General features: G+C 35.6%; 1 protein-coding gene across 1 annotated transcript; it reads left to right on the top strand.

Annotated features, from left to right (window-relative positions):
• Positions 1 to 277: 277 nt before the first annotated feature.
• LOC107405748 (polygalacturonase) lies at positions 278 to 1,759 on the top strand. Its single transcript, XM_016012836.3, has 4 exons — positions 278 to 715; positions 801 to 1,090; positions 1,189 to 1,417; positions 1,541 to 1,759. The coding sequence occupies exons 1-4, from the start codon at positions 278 to 280 to the stop codon at positions 1,757 to 1,759; spliced, it is 1,176 nt and encodes a 391-aa protein (XP_015868322.3).
• The last annotated feature ends 15,884 nt before the right edge of the window (positions 1,760 to 17,643 follow it).

Raw genomic sequence — 17,643 nt, forward strand, 5'->3', positions numbered from 1 at the left:
TGTATGTGCATTATATGCACATATATTATATATATTTTCGGCAACTATGTGCTTTCTTAAACCCCAATCAATAAAAATACATTAATCTCACCCATCCTGCATAACTTGGAAACACTACTATAAAAGCTCCCAATCACTCTGCTTCTCCACATCAATCTTTCCTTCCCACAATTCTTCATCAACTGCTCAATCATTTAGTACCATTTAACCACCAAAACCACAATCACACAAAAACATTCATTCCTCTACGGAAAAAAAAGAAAGAACAAACACAAAAATGGCCAAGTTTTGCACATCTATTTCCATCATTCTGTGTATGCTAAGCCTATCCTCTCCTGCAACTGCAACAACAACATATAATGTCCTGAGTTTTGGAGCAAAACCAAACGGTTTAAAAGACTCTACTCAAGCTTTCCTAAATGCATGGTCCGCAGCGTGTTCTTCTAGTGATTCGACTGTTATTGTAGTACCGAAAGGGAGGTATTTGCTTAGTTCCATGTCCTTCAAAGGTGACTGTAAAAGCCTCCATATCACTTTTCAGATTGATGGAACGCTAGTTGCCCCGGCTGATTATCGAATTCTAGGCCAGTTTGAAAACTGGTTCAGTTTCGAAGGAGTTAGCCGAGTTTCTATTGTTGGAGGGGCTTTAGACGCAAAAGGACCTGCCTTGTGGGCTTGCAAAGCTTCTGGCAAAGGCTGTCCAAGTGGAGCAACTGTAAGTACTTTGTTTTCATCTACATATGCTATTAATTTTTTTTTCTTATATTAATATCATGGATTTGTTATGTGTCTGATTTCAGACGCTGAGCTTTACAGACTCCAGCGACATTAGGATTGACGGATTAATGTCACTAAACAGCCAGATGTTCCACATTGTTATTAATCGGTGCCAAAATGTGCATATTCAAGGAGTGAAGATCATAGCTAATGGTAACAGCCCGAACACTGATGGAATACATGTTCAGCTATCAAGAAATGTTGCAATCGTTAACACGTCTATTAGAACTGGGGATGATTGTGTGTCCATTGGCCCTGGCACCAAGAACTTGTGGATTGAACGCATAGTATGCGGTCCTGGCCATGGCATTAGGTGAGGTTTAATTTTCCCATTTTATAAATTTTGTAACAAGTTTTTACTATGCATATAATTTCTAAATCTAAGATATGGGGACATACGTTAAATTGCAGCATTGGAAGTCTAGCAAAGGACTTGGAAGAGGATGGGGTCCAGAATGTGACAGTAACAAAGGCAATTTTTATAGGTACACAAAATGGACTTAGAATAAAGTCATGGGCAAGACCTAGCAAAGGATTTGTCCAAGGGGTACAATTCATTGATGCTATTATGCAAAATGTACAAAATCCCATTATAATCGACCAAAATTATTGTCCACACAACATCAATTGCCCTGGTCAGGTGAGAAATTTTTTTTTTTTCTAATCTTAGTATTAGTTACACATTTACATGGTGAAGTTAGAAAAGTATGTGGCTAAAAACATTTTTTTTTTTTTTTTTGGCGTTTCAATTTATGGTCATTAGACATCGGGTTTGAAAATCAGTGATGTAATATACAAAAACATTCGAGGAACATCTGCTACTTCGGTTGCAATAAAACTCGACTGCAGTGCTACGAATCCATGCTCGGGGATAAGACTTGAAGATGTAAAGTTAACATACAAAAAGCAAGAAGCTCAATCATCCTGTGTCAATGCAAAAGGAAAAGCCTTTGGTATTGTTCAACCAAACAATTGTTTGTAATCAAGAACTAGAATATAGATACAGGACGTATGCATATATATATATATATATATATATATATGTATACACACATATACATCTCTTTATGTATTTATTATTCTTTCTGTATATAATTTGTAAACCCATCTTTGATCATATATATATATATATATGCATTATAGTTGAAATTCAAAAAGTTGCAAAAACAGAGGATTTCAAAACAGAGCAAGCTCATTGTTAAATTTTCTCAGCAACCAATCAAGATTGTACACAAAAAGAACACAAACAACACAGAAAATCAGTAAAATTAATAGGAAGAACACACCAAGATCTTGGTGGTTTTAGTGATATAAAATCATTGTACATCCACCATTAGAAGGATAAAAGTGTTCACTAAGAAAACGAATCTAAGTACAATCACTCGCTGTTTTTTCCTCACCCTCACTCAACGAGTTTCAAGAGTCAGTTTTGATACTCTCCAATAACTCTCTATGGTCATCTTTAATTACTGGCCAAAACAATAGGCTTAATGCCCTCCCAACAATTAGTTATTTCCTATGTGGCAGCTGATATATTATTTTTTGGGCTTCTTTTATTATTATTATTTTAAATTATTTTGATCATCATTTACACGTATGGTGGAACATAAGAATTCGTTATTTTTATTTCAGTTCATTTTAAATGTTAAAGTCTTCCCTATTATATTCAATTCTTAGAATAGTAGTTAACATTTGAATGCATGTAGCTATAAAAAAGAAAAAAAAAAGAAAAAAAGAAAAAAAATTTGAATGTATATAAAAACTATTACTTAATTTCCTTGAAGACATAGTAATTCATATTAATCCAATTCTTAATGAATAATGTTAGAGGTGTGCCTAATCTACCAAGAGGTTTACGAAGTGATAAGTGCCAATTATGTTATTGATTTATATTTAGTAGTACTCATGCTTTATTTTTTAAAAAGATTTACTTATCCCAGAAATGTTAAAATTTCAACCAAAAAAACAAATTAAAAGAATGACATTTTACCGCATAATTTTGATAAATATCTTGATAGGTTAGTTTGTCTATTTAGCAGTATTCATTCTGAATGAGTGGTAGTTGGAGTTAGCTGTTTATTAAAATGCTTCTCTACCTTATCACCATCCTTGTCATTCTAGTCAAATAAGGCAAACAGATTATGATCGTTATTTTAGATAATGTCGCTTTATATATGTTTTATATGTGTATGTTATTCTCTAATTTGTAATATGTTTTTTTGAGATTGACAATTCTTGTTCTTCCTAGTGTCCTCATTGGTATTAGTTTGGTTTAATTATGTAGCCAAGTCAACCGGAAAGTTAATTTATATTTTCTATTTTTTTTCCCTTTTTTATTAAATGGAAATAGAAACTTCTTTAAAATAAGCATAATCTGACAACGATTTTTGTTTTAAAGCTCGATTCATTAGAAGCAATCCATTTTGACTACCAAAATGAATTAATACGCATCCAGTGCGGCCAAAAAGTTGTGCGGGATTTAAGTGTAAAACTAGCAACATGATATATAAATATATTGTCCCTAGTAATACATCCAAACTAAGCTAAGCGAATTACTTGTTTTTGTTATTGTTGCTTTTTTTTTTTTTTTCTTTTTTCCTGAAAAGAATTAGTTATAGTTAATATATATGTAATATAAATCCAACATTGGTGATTGGGAATTTTCTTACTTATTAAGTAATTAGTAGGTAATTCATAATTATTTACTTTCCCTTGAAAATTAATTTCTTGAATAGTTGTGATTGCAGTCAAAGCATTTAGAGCACAAGAAAAAGTGTCATCACCATATTATTACCTTATAAATATATTATGATAAGGGGTTGACCAGCTTGATGACTTTTTAGATTGATAATTAATGAACTTTATTAATCATGAATTGCTTCGCACTATAATTTATGAAACACCATGCAACAATATATGGGGCTGGTGGGATGCCTGTGGAAAAACCACACTATAATTTTGCCAAATGTGTTTTTGGTTGAATAATAATATTGTCTTAAACCAATTCATGTTCTTTGCGATACATTTAAATAAAATTAGAAAAGCTTAATATTATCATTTTTCTTTTCTAATCGCGAGCCACGAGTAGTAAAAAATACTAATAATACTAATACAAACTACTTTCTGCAAGATCTGTTTTCCCCAAATAAAATATTGCTAATTAAAAAAAAAATCAATTACATGTGGAAAGAGTGACATGAAATTGTTTTTATTAATTATGATCAAAATAATCAAACCATGAAGTAAAAAGTGAAACCGCATTTAATATTATAGAAATATAGCTCATGATTAAGTAACATGAAAAAAAGAGTAGCTCTCAAACTGGTGATCTTAATTATCTCTACCGTAGCTTAATTTCTTATTTTAGGCATCTTCATGAACATGCATTTACACTTTTCTTTAACCCTAAATTGGTTAAGATGTCAAAGGAAATGCCTTGTGGCCTTGCAAAGCTTCTGGCAAAGACTGTCCAAGTGGAGCAACCGTAAGTTGCTATAAGCTATATATACTTTCTTCTTCGATATATTTTATTGGTTTGTTTTTCTTAATAAGATCTATGTTAATTATATGTGTGTGATTTCAGGCATTAAGTTTTGTAATTGGTTTTCATGACACGTATAATTTCTTAAAGCTTAGATGAGGAATATGTTGAATGTGAAGTCCAGCTGCACCACACTGCATTGACAGTGTGAAACCGGCCGCACTGCCACGAGCTTACAATTGTTGACAATGGTTGCTACATTTAACACCAAAAAACAACTTGCTCAACAATTGTGGGCAACTGTCAGAACCAGTTGAAAATGGTGGCCATGCAACCGACCTTGTGAGCCTATAAATAGGCTCCATCCCGTTGCATCTAAAAGCCAAGCCGAGCAATCTCAATTCAATCCCAAGAGAGGAGTGTTGAGAGCATTGTAAAGGCTCCAGAGAAAGCTTGAGAGAAGAGTTAAAACTCTAGAGAGAGTTTGATAGTAAATAGAGAGAGATTTCATGTGAGAATCCGAGAGAGAAGTTTTGTGTTTTGTATTCTATTTCCAAGAGAGTAACATAATTCTTTTTATTTTTTTCTTCTCATATTTCTTCTCTAAAGTGGTTAAAGCTCCAGGTTGAGAGATTGGGTTCCAAATTTGAAGAAATAGAGCTACTGTTCTTCAAGTTGGTATTTCGGAAAGTTACTTAAATCAACAATTTGAGGATACCAGGTGAAATAACTCGACGACATGAGAAAAACCAAGTTCACCAGAGAGAAACGCGACTCCGAATGCGCCCTCATGCGCCACACAAAGTTTTCTGCAGTAGATCATGCACATCATGCGCCGTGTACGCCTTCTGGAGATTGAAGACAACCATGTCATCTGCCACATCACCACAGGCAGCCACATCATCCGCCACACGACCCGACACGTCTTTAGCCACATAATCGCCATATCATCTGCGATGTGTTTACACGTCATCACATTCTGCCATGTCATCAAAAGTTTCTAAAATTGCGGAACAGCCCCTGTATTTACCGATATTACAGACTGATCCCTATAGTTTCTGTATTTACAGTTTGACCCCAAAATGTTGGGAAATTGCTTTTTTCCCCAAAATTTCTAGTAATTATATTTTGACTCCAAAAGAGTCAAGTCCACCATTTTCGGCCGTTCTGGACGCAATGATTAACTCCGTTTTGCTAAATTCAGCTCCGTTTTTTGTCAAGACATAATGTCAATGGAAGAATCATCTTCGAGAGCTATGGTTAAGCTCACTGCCACAAATTATACATTTTGGAGACCTCGGATGGAAGATCTCCTTAATTGTAAGGATTTGTTTGATCTTATAGAAGCTAAAGGAGTAAACCCCGATCCCAGCAAAAAAGCAAAATGGAAGAAATCAAACAAGAAAACGATCGGTCAGATCAGGCAATGGATCAACCATAGTGTCTTCTATCATGTAGTGAAGGAAACGGATGCATATGCCCTCTGGACAAAATTGGAGGACATGTACCAGGCCAAGACTGCTCGGAACAAAATCCTGTTGCTTAAGCGATTGGTAAATCTAAAATTACAGAGTGGAACTTCTGTAGATGAGCATACCAGTGAGTTTCAGAGCTTGGTAAATCAACTATCTGTTGTGGATTACCAACTAGGGGATGAAGATCAGGCTCTCCTACTTCTAGGCTCTCTTCCAGATAGCTGGGAGATGCTGGTAGTCTCTCTTAGTAATTCGGCCCCGAATGGCAAACTTACTATGTCTATGGTTAAGGATGTCCTATTTAATGAAGAGGCTAGGAGAAAAGACATTGGCATAGACCAGTCACATGCCCTCATCACGGAGAGAGGAAGACAGCAAAGAGATGGTCGAGATAGGGGGAGAGGCAGGAGTAAAAGTAGAGGCAGATCTACAGACGGTGGGAAATCATCATATAAGTGCTATCATTGTTGTCAGGACCCGTCCAAAATTCCTCATCGGAACCCTAGACAAGCCCTGATCCCAGGGAAACCCTACCGGACCCTCCAGTGGAAAATCCGGCAGAACCTCCCCTACGGGTTGGACTTACCACAAATTTCCTGCACTGAAAACACACTTCTATATTCATCCCCTTATTCCTCCCACAATACTACAAATTGATTCGACAAATTTACAGCACTCCAAAAGAATAACAGTAATCCAGTGCATAAATAATACATAAGTGTCCAAGACAGTATACAGAGCTTCATGAAGTGCTATTAAGAATAGAATACAGCAAGGATGAGAGAAATATTACAACTGAAATAAATGAAGACAAAGGTACTTCTCGAACTACGACAGCGACGGAGATTTGGTTCACTCCGGAAGAACGTCTACCACCCCTGGCACCTAAGGGAACGGAATTTAAAAATATGAGATGCTAATCATCTCAGTGAGTGACCCTATCTACTGTACACTTTTAATATTAATAATATAACAATTAAATGAATAAATAAATAATAAACAATTGAAGGTAATAATTTCACTCAAAACCCTCACTATTCACTCCGTTGGAAATGTTCCATTTTTAAAACATTTTCACAAAACCCGATATTCGTATTTCCCGAAAACCAAAGGATCAATTAATTTAATAAACAATAGATAAATACCCCAAATATAAATAAAATGTAATAAAATATAATAATTAATTTTTGAACACTTTGGGGTTTGAAGTTTCTATCTGAAAATTTATACTTGACGCACCACACCATATACCAGTGATGCCCTCCAATACCCAGCATCCCGAGCACCGACTGACAGGGAGATTAAAGAGAGAAACTTGCATACGGCACTTCGGCGTCCCGACAGTACTCCCGCTGAAACCGTCATCTCAGCCACGGAGGGGGGCGGCTACGTGCACTATATAAAACTTGCCTGCCCTCGGTCCAATGGCAACTCACGGGAGACATAATAACTTGCGCGCTAACCACATATACAACCAGAATACCAATATTGTATGAGTACGTCTAAAATAGTTATTAAATTAATTACTACCGTACCGATTTTTCAAAATCACCGTGGGAAATATACTAGTTTTCAAATTCACCATCCCACATTTTCCTTTAACATTTCCGGTACGAAACCATCGATAACGATATAAAAATAATTTTTCTCATAACGCGAGGTTCAACAAATAATATTCTACGGGCATAATTATAAAATTTAAACCACCAATTTAAACAAATAATTTCCTTAAAATATTTAAACCAATTATGCCCAAAAATAATATTAAAATCCAAATACAATTAATTAATGAAAATGCTTTGCTCATGTGTAATAAATACAATTGAATCACAATAAAATAATAATCGGGAAATTCTTAGTAACCCAAAATTCTGTTTAGCATCAATGGGTAAATATATATATATAAAATAATCTTTTTTCCCGATTATATTCAAATTCCACCACATGAGCATAAATTCCAGATATTAATTTAACACCACATAAATATAATTAATTATCCCAAAATAGGTTTAAAGGTGGGTCACTCACCTGGAGCACGCAATTAACCTAAGATCTTCCATGGGATCAATTCCACGACGCACACGTGCTCCTAGAACAACAATTCACACACAGTCAAATAAAATAATATTTTATTCGGGTAAATAATACCAGTACCCAGGGGTCTAACACAAACGTTAACCAAAATTGACAAATTATATGTCTATGGAAAGCTTGTGAGATGAGGATCACATTACCAACCTCCGTTGAGCTCAATTCAACCGGCGGTGGTCGGAATTTGGCCGGAAAGCTTCGGCCGAGTTTAAACTTGAGGGATCTCTCAAACGGTGGGGATTTTGAACAATCTAACCCCGGAAATGGACTCAGAGGGGTCAAAAATGGTGGGATAGAGGTATGGGGTGAGCTGGGTTGGTTGGAAAACACACAAATCGAGGAGAGAGAAAAACTCCGGCCATCGAGCTTCGCCTGCTTGATCTGGGCGCGTCCGGCGTCTGGTGGCCGGAAAATTTTAGGGCCGAGCTCGCCTCCTCCCTTTGCTCCTCTCTGGCCGACGCGTGTAACAAGGTGGTGGCCGGAAAATGTGCAGCAGGGAGAGAGATATATCAGCGGGAAGGAGAAAATGAAGAAAGAAGGAGAAGAAGGAAGAAGAAGAAGAAGAAAGAAAAGAGGGGCCCATGGCCTTTTTTCCCACATGGGGGAAAGGAAAAAAAAAAGAAAAAAGAAAAGAAAAAGAAATAAAAAGAAAATAAAATAAAAATAATTAAATAATATTAAAAATAATATTATTATATAAAATAACAATAATAAAATAATATGGTATTAAGCATGGTTGACATGTGGCATCTCAATATGGTGACACATGGTCACATTTATTAAGTCACACGTGCCACATTGTTACACGTTTAAAAATAATATTAAAATAATACGGTATTTTAAAACTTTGCAGGTCCATAACTTTCAAACCACATTTCCAAATCGGACGTGCCACTAGTTTAAGAACTCGTATTGACGAGCACTTTACAACCATGTATGAGTCAAAGCTCATTTCCCCATAAATAAAAAGTCAACTTCGGCACCCTTGGACAATTTGGACCTCAACTTGTTTTGCTTATAACTTTCAAACCGTAGCTCCGTTTTTGATGTGCTACTAGTCTACAAACTCGTGCTAATGTGTACTTCGTAACGGTACCTCAGTCAACCTAGAATTCCATCTGAGTCAAAAAGTCAACTTTTGATCCCTTTGGTCAACGGTCAACGATTAAAGTCAATAGTCAACGGTCAACCTCGATCAAAGTTGGAAAATTTCCATTGTACTTTGGGACGGGGTGTTACAATTGTAGCCTGGAAGGTCACATGAAGAAGAACTGCAAAAAGTTGTTGAGAGAGCAGAGACTCCAAGGTACTCAGCCGAAGAAGGATGGAGAGACACTAGTCACTATTACAGGAGAAGTGGCGCTCTGCTCCACCGAAGAAGAGACATGCCTTCATGTATCATCCCAAGATGTTGAGTAGATAGTTGATACTACAGCATTCTACCATGTCACTCCACACAGAGATTTCTTCAAAACGTACAAAGCAGGAGACTTTGGTACGATAAAGTTGGGAAATTTCAGTTTCGTAAAGATTGTGGGAACTAGTGATATTCAGGTAAAAACAAATGTTGGTTGTACAATTACTTTGACAGATGTTCATCATGTTCCAGACCTTAGGCTTAATCTACTTTCGAGAGAAGCTTTAGACAAGCAAGGCTATGACAACCATTTCAGCAAAGGCACATGAAAAATGACGAAATGTGCCATAGTTGTCGCCTGAGGAAATAATTGTGGAACACTGTACAAGACTCATGTGAAGATATGTATGGATAGCCTCAACATTGCGGAAAGTGAGGCATCTCAAAATCTATGGCATTAGAGACTCGATCACATGAGTGAAAAAGGATTGTCTACTTTGGGAAAGAAGAAGCTTATCACTGTCTGTAAGGATGCTGCGCTAGATCCTTGTAGTCACTGCTTGTTTGGTAAGCAACATAGAGTCTCTTTCAGTTCCTCTGCATCGAGAATATCAGAGTTGCTTAGTCTGGGGCACTCTGATGTTTGTGGTCCCATGGAGGTGGCATCATTAGGTGGCAATAGGTATTTCCTGACCTTCATTGATGATGCTTCTCTAAAGGTGTGGGTATATTTCTTGAAGACAAAGGACCAGGTATTGGATTACTTCAAATTGTTTCATACCATGGTAGAGCGTGAAACAGGAAAGAAGCTAAAATGTCTCCTCTCAGATAATGGAGGTGAGTATACTTCGAAGGAGTTCGATGCCTACTACAGAAGACACGACATTCGACATGAGAAGATGGTCCCTCACACCCCACAACATAATGGAGTAGCTGAGAGGATGAACCGAACCATTATGGAAAAGGTCAGAAGTATGATCAGTATGGCTAAGCTGCCAAAGCCATTCTGGGGAGAAACTGTTCGTGTCGCCTGCTATTTAATCAATAGATCACCATCCGCACCATTGATTTTTGATATTTTGGAGAAAGTGTGGTCGAGTAAGATTCCCTCCTACTATCATTTAAGAGTGTTTGGTTGTTTAGCTTATGCACATGTATCCAAAGAGCTCAAAGAGGAGCTCGATGTAAGATCTACTCCATGCATCTTTATAGGATATGGATATGAAGAATTCAGATACAGGTTATGGGACCCAAAAACATAGCAAACTAGACAATGGAAGACATCGAAAAGCCCAGAATGTCTCTTAATTGTAGTTCTACTGTCGAAATCTGGAAAGCCCAGATTTCCAGAGTCTGAGTATATTCTGCTTATTGAAGAGGGGGAGCCAGAGAGTTTTCAAGAAGATGTTTCTCATCAAGATAAGGAAAAATGGCTTCAATTAATGTAAGATGAGATGGAATCCTTGTAGAAAAATCATACTTATGAGTTGGTTGAGCTTCCAATAGGTAAGAAAGCATTAAAGAATAAATGGGTGTTCAAGCTCAAGAAAGATGGCAGCGGAAGGGTGGTGAAACACAAAGCTCGATTGGTGGTCAAAGGATTTCTTCAGAAGAAAGGAATTGACTTTGACGAGATTTTCTCACCAGTGGTAAAAATGACTTCGATTCGAGTCATTTTTTGTTTAGTAGCAAGTTTAAACCTGAAGCTTGAATAGATGGATGTGAAGATAGCATTTCTTCATGGTGATTTACATGAGGAAATCTACATGAAGCAACCAGAAGGATTTGAGATTTTAGGGAAAGAAAACCTCGTATGCAAGCTGAAGAAGAGTTTATATGGCCTCAAGCAAGCACCAAGACAATGGTAGAAGAAGTTTGACTCATTTATGGTGAGTCAAGGCTATAAGTAGACTGCAGCAGACTAGTGTGTTTATATTCAAAAATTTCTAGATGGAAACTTCATTGCACTTTTGCTATATGTGGACGACATGTTGATCGTTGGACAAGATGCAATGAAGATTAGTCAGCTGAAGAAGAATTGTCTAAGTCCTTTGATATGAAAGATTAGGACCAGCTCAATAAATTTTGGGAATGCAAATAATCCGAGAAAGGAAGAATAGAAGGTTATGGTTATCTCAAGAGAAGTATGTTGAATAGGTGATAAAGAGATTCAACATGGATAAAGCCAAACTGGTTAGCATTCCACTTGTAAATTATTTCAAGTTGAGCAAGAGATTGTGCCCCTCACCCAAAGAAAAGATAGAGGAGATGGCTTTAGTACCATATTTTTCAGCAGTAGGAAGTCTGATGTATGCTATAGTATGTACCAGATTAGACATTGCTCATGCAGTAGGCGTTGTGAGCAGATTTCTTTCAAATTCTGGAAAGGAACACTGGAAAGAAGTCAAATCTCAGGTATCTTAAAGGTACATTAAAGCTATATTTGTGCTACGGGGGAGGTGGCTCAGTCTTAGAAGGCTATACAGATGTAGATATGGCCGGAGACACTAATAATAGAAAGTCTACATCATGTTATCTCTACGCTTTTGCGGGGGGAGCTGTGTCATGGCAGTCAAGATTGCAGAAGTGTCTTGCTTTATCCATTACCGAGGCAGAATACATTGCCGCAATGGAAGCGGGTAAGGAAATGTTGTGGTTAAAGCGTTTTCTCACAGAATTGGGCATTAAGCAAGAAGACTACAAGATACATTATGATAACCAAAGTGCCATAGATTTGAGTAAGAACTCAATGTATCAGTCCTGTACAAAGCACATTGACATCCGCTATTATTGGATACGCGAAGTAATAGAGCAACAGTTGCTGAAACTGATGAAGATCCATACAAAAGAGAATCCAGCAGATATGCTAACAAAAGTCGTTGCTCAAGAGAAACTGTGCAGAGACATAACTGGAATGGATGGCAGATGACCATCAGTTTAAATGCGGCTGGAGGGGGAGAATTGTGAAGTCCAGCCGCACCACACTACACCAACAATGTGAAACCAGCTGCACTGCCATGAGCTCACCATTGTTGACAATGTTTGCTGCATTTAACACCAAAAAATAACTTGCTTAACAATTGTGGGCAACTGTTAGAGTCAGTTGAAAATGCTAGCCATGCAACCGACCTTGTGAGCCTATAAATAGGCTCCATCTCGTTGCATCTAAAAGCCAAGAAATCTCAATTCAATCCCAAGAGAGGAGCATTGAGAGCATTGTAAAGGCTCCAGAGAGAGCTTGAGAGAAGAGTTAAAACTTCAGAGAGAGTTTGATAGTAAATAGAGAGAGATTCCATGTGAGAATCCGAGAGAAAGAAGTTTTGTGTTTTGTATTCTATTTCCAAGAGAGAAATAGAATTCTTTTTTTTTTTTTTCTCTAAAGTGGTCAGAGAACCACAACATTGAATTGCAGCATTGTAAGTCTAGGACAGGACTTAGAAAAGGAAAGGGTCCAAAATGTGACAGTAAAGAGGGCTGTTTTTATTGGGACAGAAAATGGTTTTAGAATAAAGTCATGGACAAGATCTAGCAAAGGATTTGTCCAAGGGGTACAAATCATTTATGCCTTTATGTAAAATGTACAAAATCCCATTATAATCGATCAAAATTATTGTCCACGCAACATCAATTGTCCGGGTCAGATGAGAAATTTTTTTCTCATCTTGTTATTTAATTTCATTTTTATATGGCAAAGTTAAATTTATGATCATTAGGCATTGGGTGTGAAAATTAGCAATGTGATATACAAAAACATTCGAGGAACATCGGCTACATCGGTTGCAATAAAATTCGATTGCAGTACTACAAATCCATGCTCTAGACAATATTAGAAGATGTAAAGCTAACATACAATAAGCAAGAGCTCAATCATATATCCTATGTCAATGCGAATGGAAAAGCATTTGGCATTGTTCAACCAAATAATTGTTTGTAATTAAGAGCTAGAATGAGGAAATTTAATGCGCATATATATATATATATATGTATGTAATATATTATTCTTTGTGTGTATATATAATTTATACACCCATCGTTGATTATATATATGTGTGTGTGTGTGTGTGTGTCTATATATATATATATATATATATGCATTGTGGTTGAAATTCAAAAGGTTGAAAAAAAAGAGAGAATTACAAAATAAAGCAAGCCCATTGTGAAATTTTCTCAATAACCAATCAAGATTGTACACAAAAGAATCACACACAAAACAGGAAAAAGAAAATTTAAAAGATGAATACACCAAAAGGAGAAGAGGAGATAAGAAAGAGGAAAAGAACATATTGAAAACTAAAAAGCAAATATAAATTAGGTTAAAAGCAAATATAAATTGGCTAACGTCCTAGAGGGCTAGAACCCTACATCCACTCTAGGGAGAGATACATTCTCAGCACTCTAGGGAGAGATAAATGTGTTCACTATGAATGAAGAAATCTAAATTACTAAATACAATCATTCATTTTTTTATTTTTTATTATTATATATTTTTTTATCTTCTCACCAAGAACTCCGTATGTAAACAAACATCTCTAACTGATGGACCAAATATCAGAGTTAAGGAGTGGCAAGACAGCAAAGGTAAACCTCAAATCTTACGAGTTTAGGTGTGCCTAAGCAAGGCCTAAACATAATAAGGCGTTTTGCTATTTTTATAATTATTTTGATTATATAAAAAATATACAAGTCTATATCACTATAAAAAAACATGCAATTAATTTGTAAATATCTATTCATAATAATTCACTATAAAAAACATGCAATTAATGTGCAAATATCTATTCATAATAACTCATTAAAATTTTGTATATTTCAAGTTTTCGATAAAAATTTTTAATATATTTATGGAAACTTCATATTTTTAAGTTTCCAAACAAAAAAAAAAAAAAAATTCTCATATATACTTACATAAGTCTACAATTACTTAATAATTCATATAATATAGAATTTAGATGTAACCATAATCAAACTCACGCTTTTCTAAACAGACTCAAATTCATTCGAAATGTTTATAATTTATTAATTTTTCCTTTTGAAAAAGGCAAACCATACCGGTGATTAAGTTATTTGCCAAATATATATATATATATATATTTTTTTTTTTTTGGGCTTTTTTTTAACAGTAATTATTTCTTTTTCATTTTTTTCTAGTTTCTTATTAATCTCATTTAAAAAAAAAAAAAAAAACCTTAATCTTAAAAAAAAAGGATAAAAAAGACCGATACCTTATGGTACCAGGACGCATATTAGGCCGTTAAGGAAATGCTGCCTGTGTTTTTCCAAACTTTGCCAGAGTGTTTTCTTTGGGCCTTATTGATTGTTACGTCTCAACTCAACCAACAAGCCATGTACAAACCCAAATGAGACAACTCAGCAAGTTTCCAACCTATTATTGTTAGAGTTACAGTATATTCAATCACTCCTCTACGTTCTTCTCTTTTCTTCTAGTTTAGAATATATATTATAGTTTCTGATCAATAAAAAACTATATAATTGACAATGCCCATTTATTGAGATATGTTTTTTATTCTTTCCTTACAATATAACCAGTCAACCATACAACGAATAGTATTCACAAATTTATTGGAATTTTAAATTTATAGAGATTTGTTTTTGTTCTTTCCTTACAATACAACCGGTCAACTACACAATGAATAATATTCACAATTACAGGCTGATTTTAGGGGATTGATTGAATATTCTTTAACAATCACTTTATTATGTGTATCCCCTAGTTTTTTGATAGGATAATATGCTGAAAGATGTGGATAATCTACTCGAGGCTCTATCCAAAAGAAGAATTCTAAAAGAATATGAGTTGCATTAGGAAAATAAGTGTTTGATACTTTGGTGAGTTTGCTCGCTGCCAAATTAGTCAATACGTATGGTGTATGTAAATGCCAATATTAATTCCGGTATAAATCTCAATCTGCACTGATACTCTCTATAGAAGAAAGGAAACGACATAGACAGAGAACAAGGTTGTGTAAAGGAAACGACATAGACAGAGAACAAGGTTGTGTAAAGGAAACGACATAGACAGAGAACAAGGTTGTGTCATTTACAAACATAGCTCTTAGAGAACATCTTTTGCAGACTTTCGGCGAAAACTATTCTCCAACTTAGATGTGTATGCAAAATCTGGTATCAAATCGTCACCAGTACTCGCTTTATTTCTATGCATGCAGAGTTGTTTGCTAAGAATCATAATGGATATTTAATTGCCAAATCTCACACTTGGATAAGGGGTTTAATTTCTTAGAAAGAATGGAATTTCCAATCCACAACAATCAATATAAATTTAGCTTAGTTGGTTCCATTGATGGTTTGCTTTGCTTGAGACACTGCCTTAATAAAGGTAAACTCTTTCCCTCTACATATCTTTGGAATCCTTCCATTAGATCATTGAACAAGCTTCCAGATACCACCCACCATTTTGAACATAATGAGATCATTGAACGCACTTTTTGTATTTCTTCATTTGATTTTGATAGACAAACTAATGACTACAAGGTGTTTCACATTGTCCGTGTGAAATTAAGAAAGCAAGAAGATTATGTTATAAAACATCAGGTTTACTCTCTAAAAACTAATTCTTGGAAAGTGATTAGAGAGAAGTATCATCCTTCTATATTTCCTTCTCGCTGCCATACATATTTTAATGGAGCACTCTATTGGATACCATTAAGGACATCTAGTACTAGTTCAACATTGATGATGATATGGTTTGATTTTAGTGATGAAAAATTTAGGCAACTACAGATGCCAGTAGTATATGATGATGAGAAAGAAATTCTTTCTCTCGGCTCATTCAAAAACTCACTTGTTCTATATATTTCTGATGCTCAGAAAGGCATGATAGTTGGAAGCGGACCATGCACAATTTATACATGGGTGACCATGCACAATCACTCAAAAAAAGTGTTATTTAGAATTTTTTGAGGAAAATAGTTTTATATATTTAATTAAAAAATTATCCTCAACTTTTAAAGCACAAATTAATTAATTATTTATAGATCCTAAATATTCACAAACACTCTAAAAATAATTCATTGCATATTAATTTTCAAAAAAAACTAATTCTCAATAAATTAGCACAGTTTTTTTTAAAAAAATAATAATAATAATAACAGGCATTCATATACCACTTTTATATTCCACAATATCAGCAAAAATTACAAAAAAGTAGCACACTTTTCAAACCTCTTAAAAACAAAAACGATGAACAATATTGCCCTTCATATATCATCACATGCACCAAACTAAAGAAAGTTCCAAGCATTTCAAACCAAAGCAAATCTTAATATCACAATTTCATATATGGTATACCTCGCATAAAGTTCTTCAAACCCTCCTTCTCTTTCCAAGAACCCCTATGGTATTCTTCTGTATTTGCTGTACTTGTACTCCTTGATTTTCTTCCACTTGTTGTTTGATAGCTTTGACCTAATCAGCAACATTTTCATTATTTTGCGCTTGTCCTTCCACCAAAGGATCACCTTCATTGTGAGCTAATTCAAGTTCTTTAGCTGGAACATGCACCTGTTGGTGGATCAGAGGCATGTGTTGGTCATACACCAGAGGAACATCGACCAACTGCTCATGATTGGGGATAGACAACAGTGGAGCAAATGCGACATGTATGTCAACCAATTCTTGGTTGGCATCGACCAATGATGGAGGTCCTTGTGCAATAACATCAGGAGGCAGGTGCTGTTGGAACACAATTGGAACTTCCACCACGATGTTATTGTCGGCGAACAACACCACCTCCAAAGCAGTAGCAGCATGTCATTGTCATTGTTGTTGTCAGACACAAAATGCTTGATATACACAATAAACCCACATCCTACGAGCTTAAGCTTTTGGGATTAGTGGTAATTCAATATAGTATCAGAGCACAAAATCCTAAAAACCTAGGTTCGAATCCCACCACTATCATATTACCACCCATTTAAGAAATTGACACTTGTAAGGACAAAAAATACAATAAATCTGGATTAGTGGTAATTCAACAGTTGTGCAACTCAATGACACCCGCATTGCCGCTAGTATACAACTGGCACTTCTACCAACTCATTTTTGGCTTCTTCTTGATCTTGTTCTTGATTATTATTCACACCCACCACCATTTGTTGATCTTGTTCTTGATTGCCACACCCACCACCACGTGTTGATCTTGTTCTTGATTGCCACCTTTGACATCCTGCTAGTATACAACTGGCACTTGTTGATCTTGTACTTGATTGCCACCTTTGACATGCTGCTAGTATACAACTGGCACTTCTACCAACTCATTTTTGGCTTCTTCTTGATCTTGTTCCTGACTATTATTCGCACCCACCAACACTTGTTGATCTTGTTCTTGATTGCTACCTTTGACATCCAAGATTTCTTTTTCTTGAACTTCAATCGACAATGCTGCTTGATTATAGCCAGAACTCCACTCCCTAAGAATGTCTACG

The sequence above is a fragment of the Ziziphus jujuba genome, chromosome 6, assembly GCF_031755915.1.
Source record: "Ziziphus jujuba cultivar Dongzao chromosome 6, ASM3175591v1".
Classification (NCBI taxonomy): Eukaryota; Viridiplantae; Streptophyta; class Magnoliopsida; order Rosales; family Rhamnaceae; genus Ziziphus; species Ziziphus jujuba.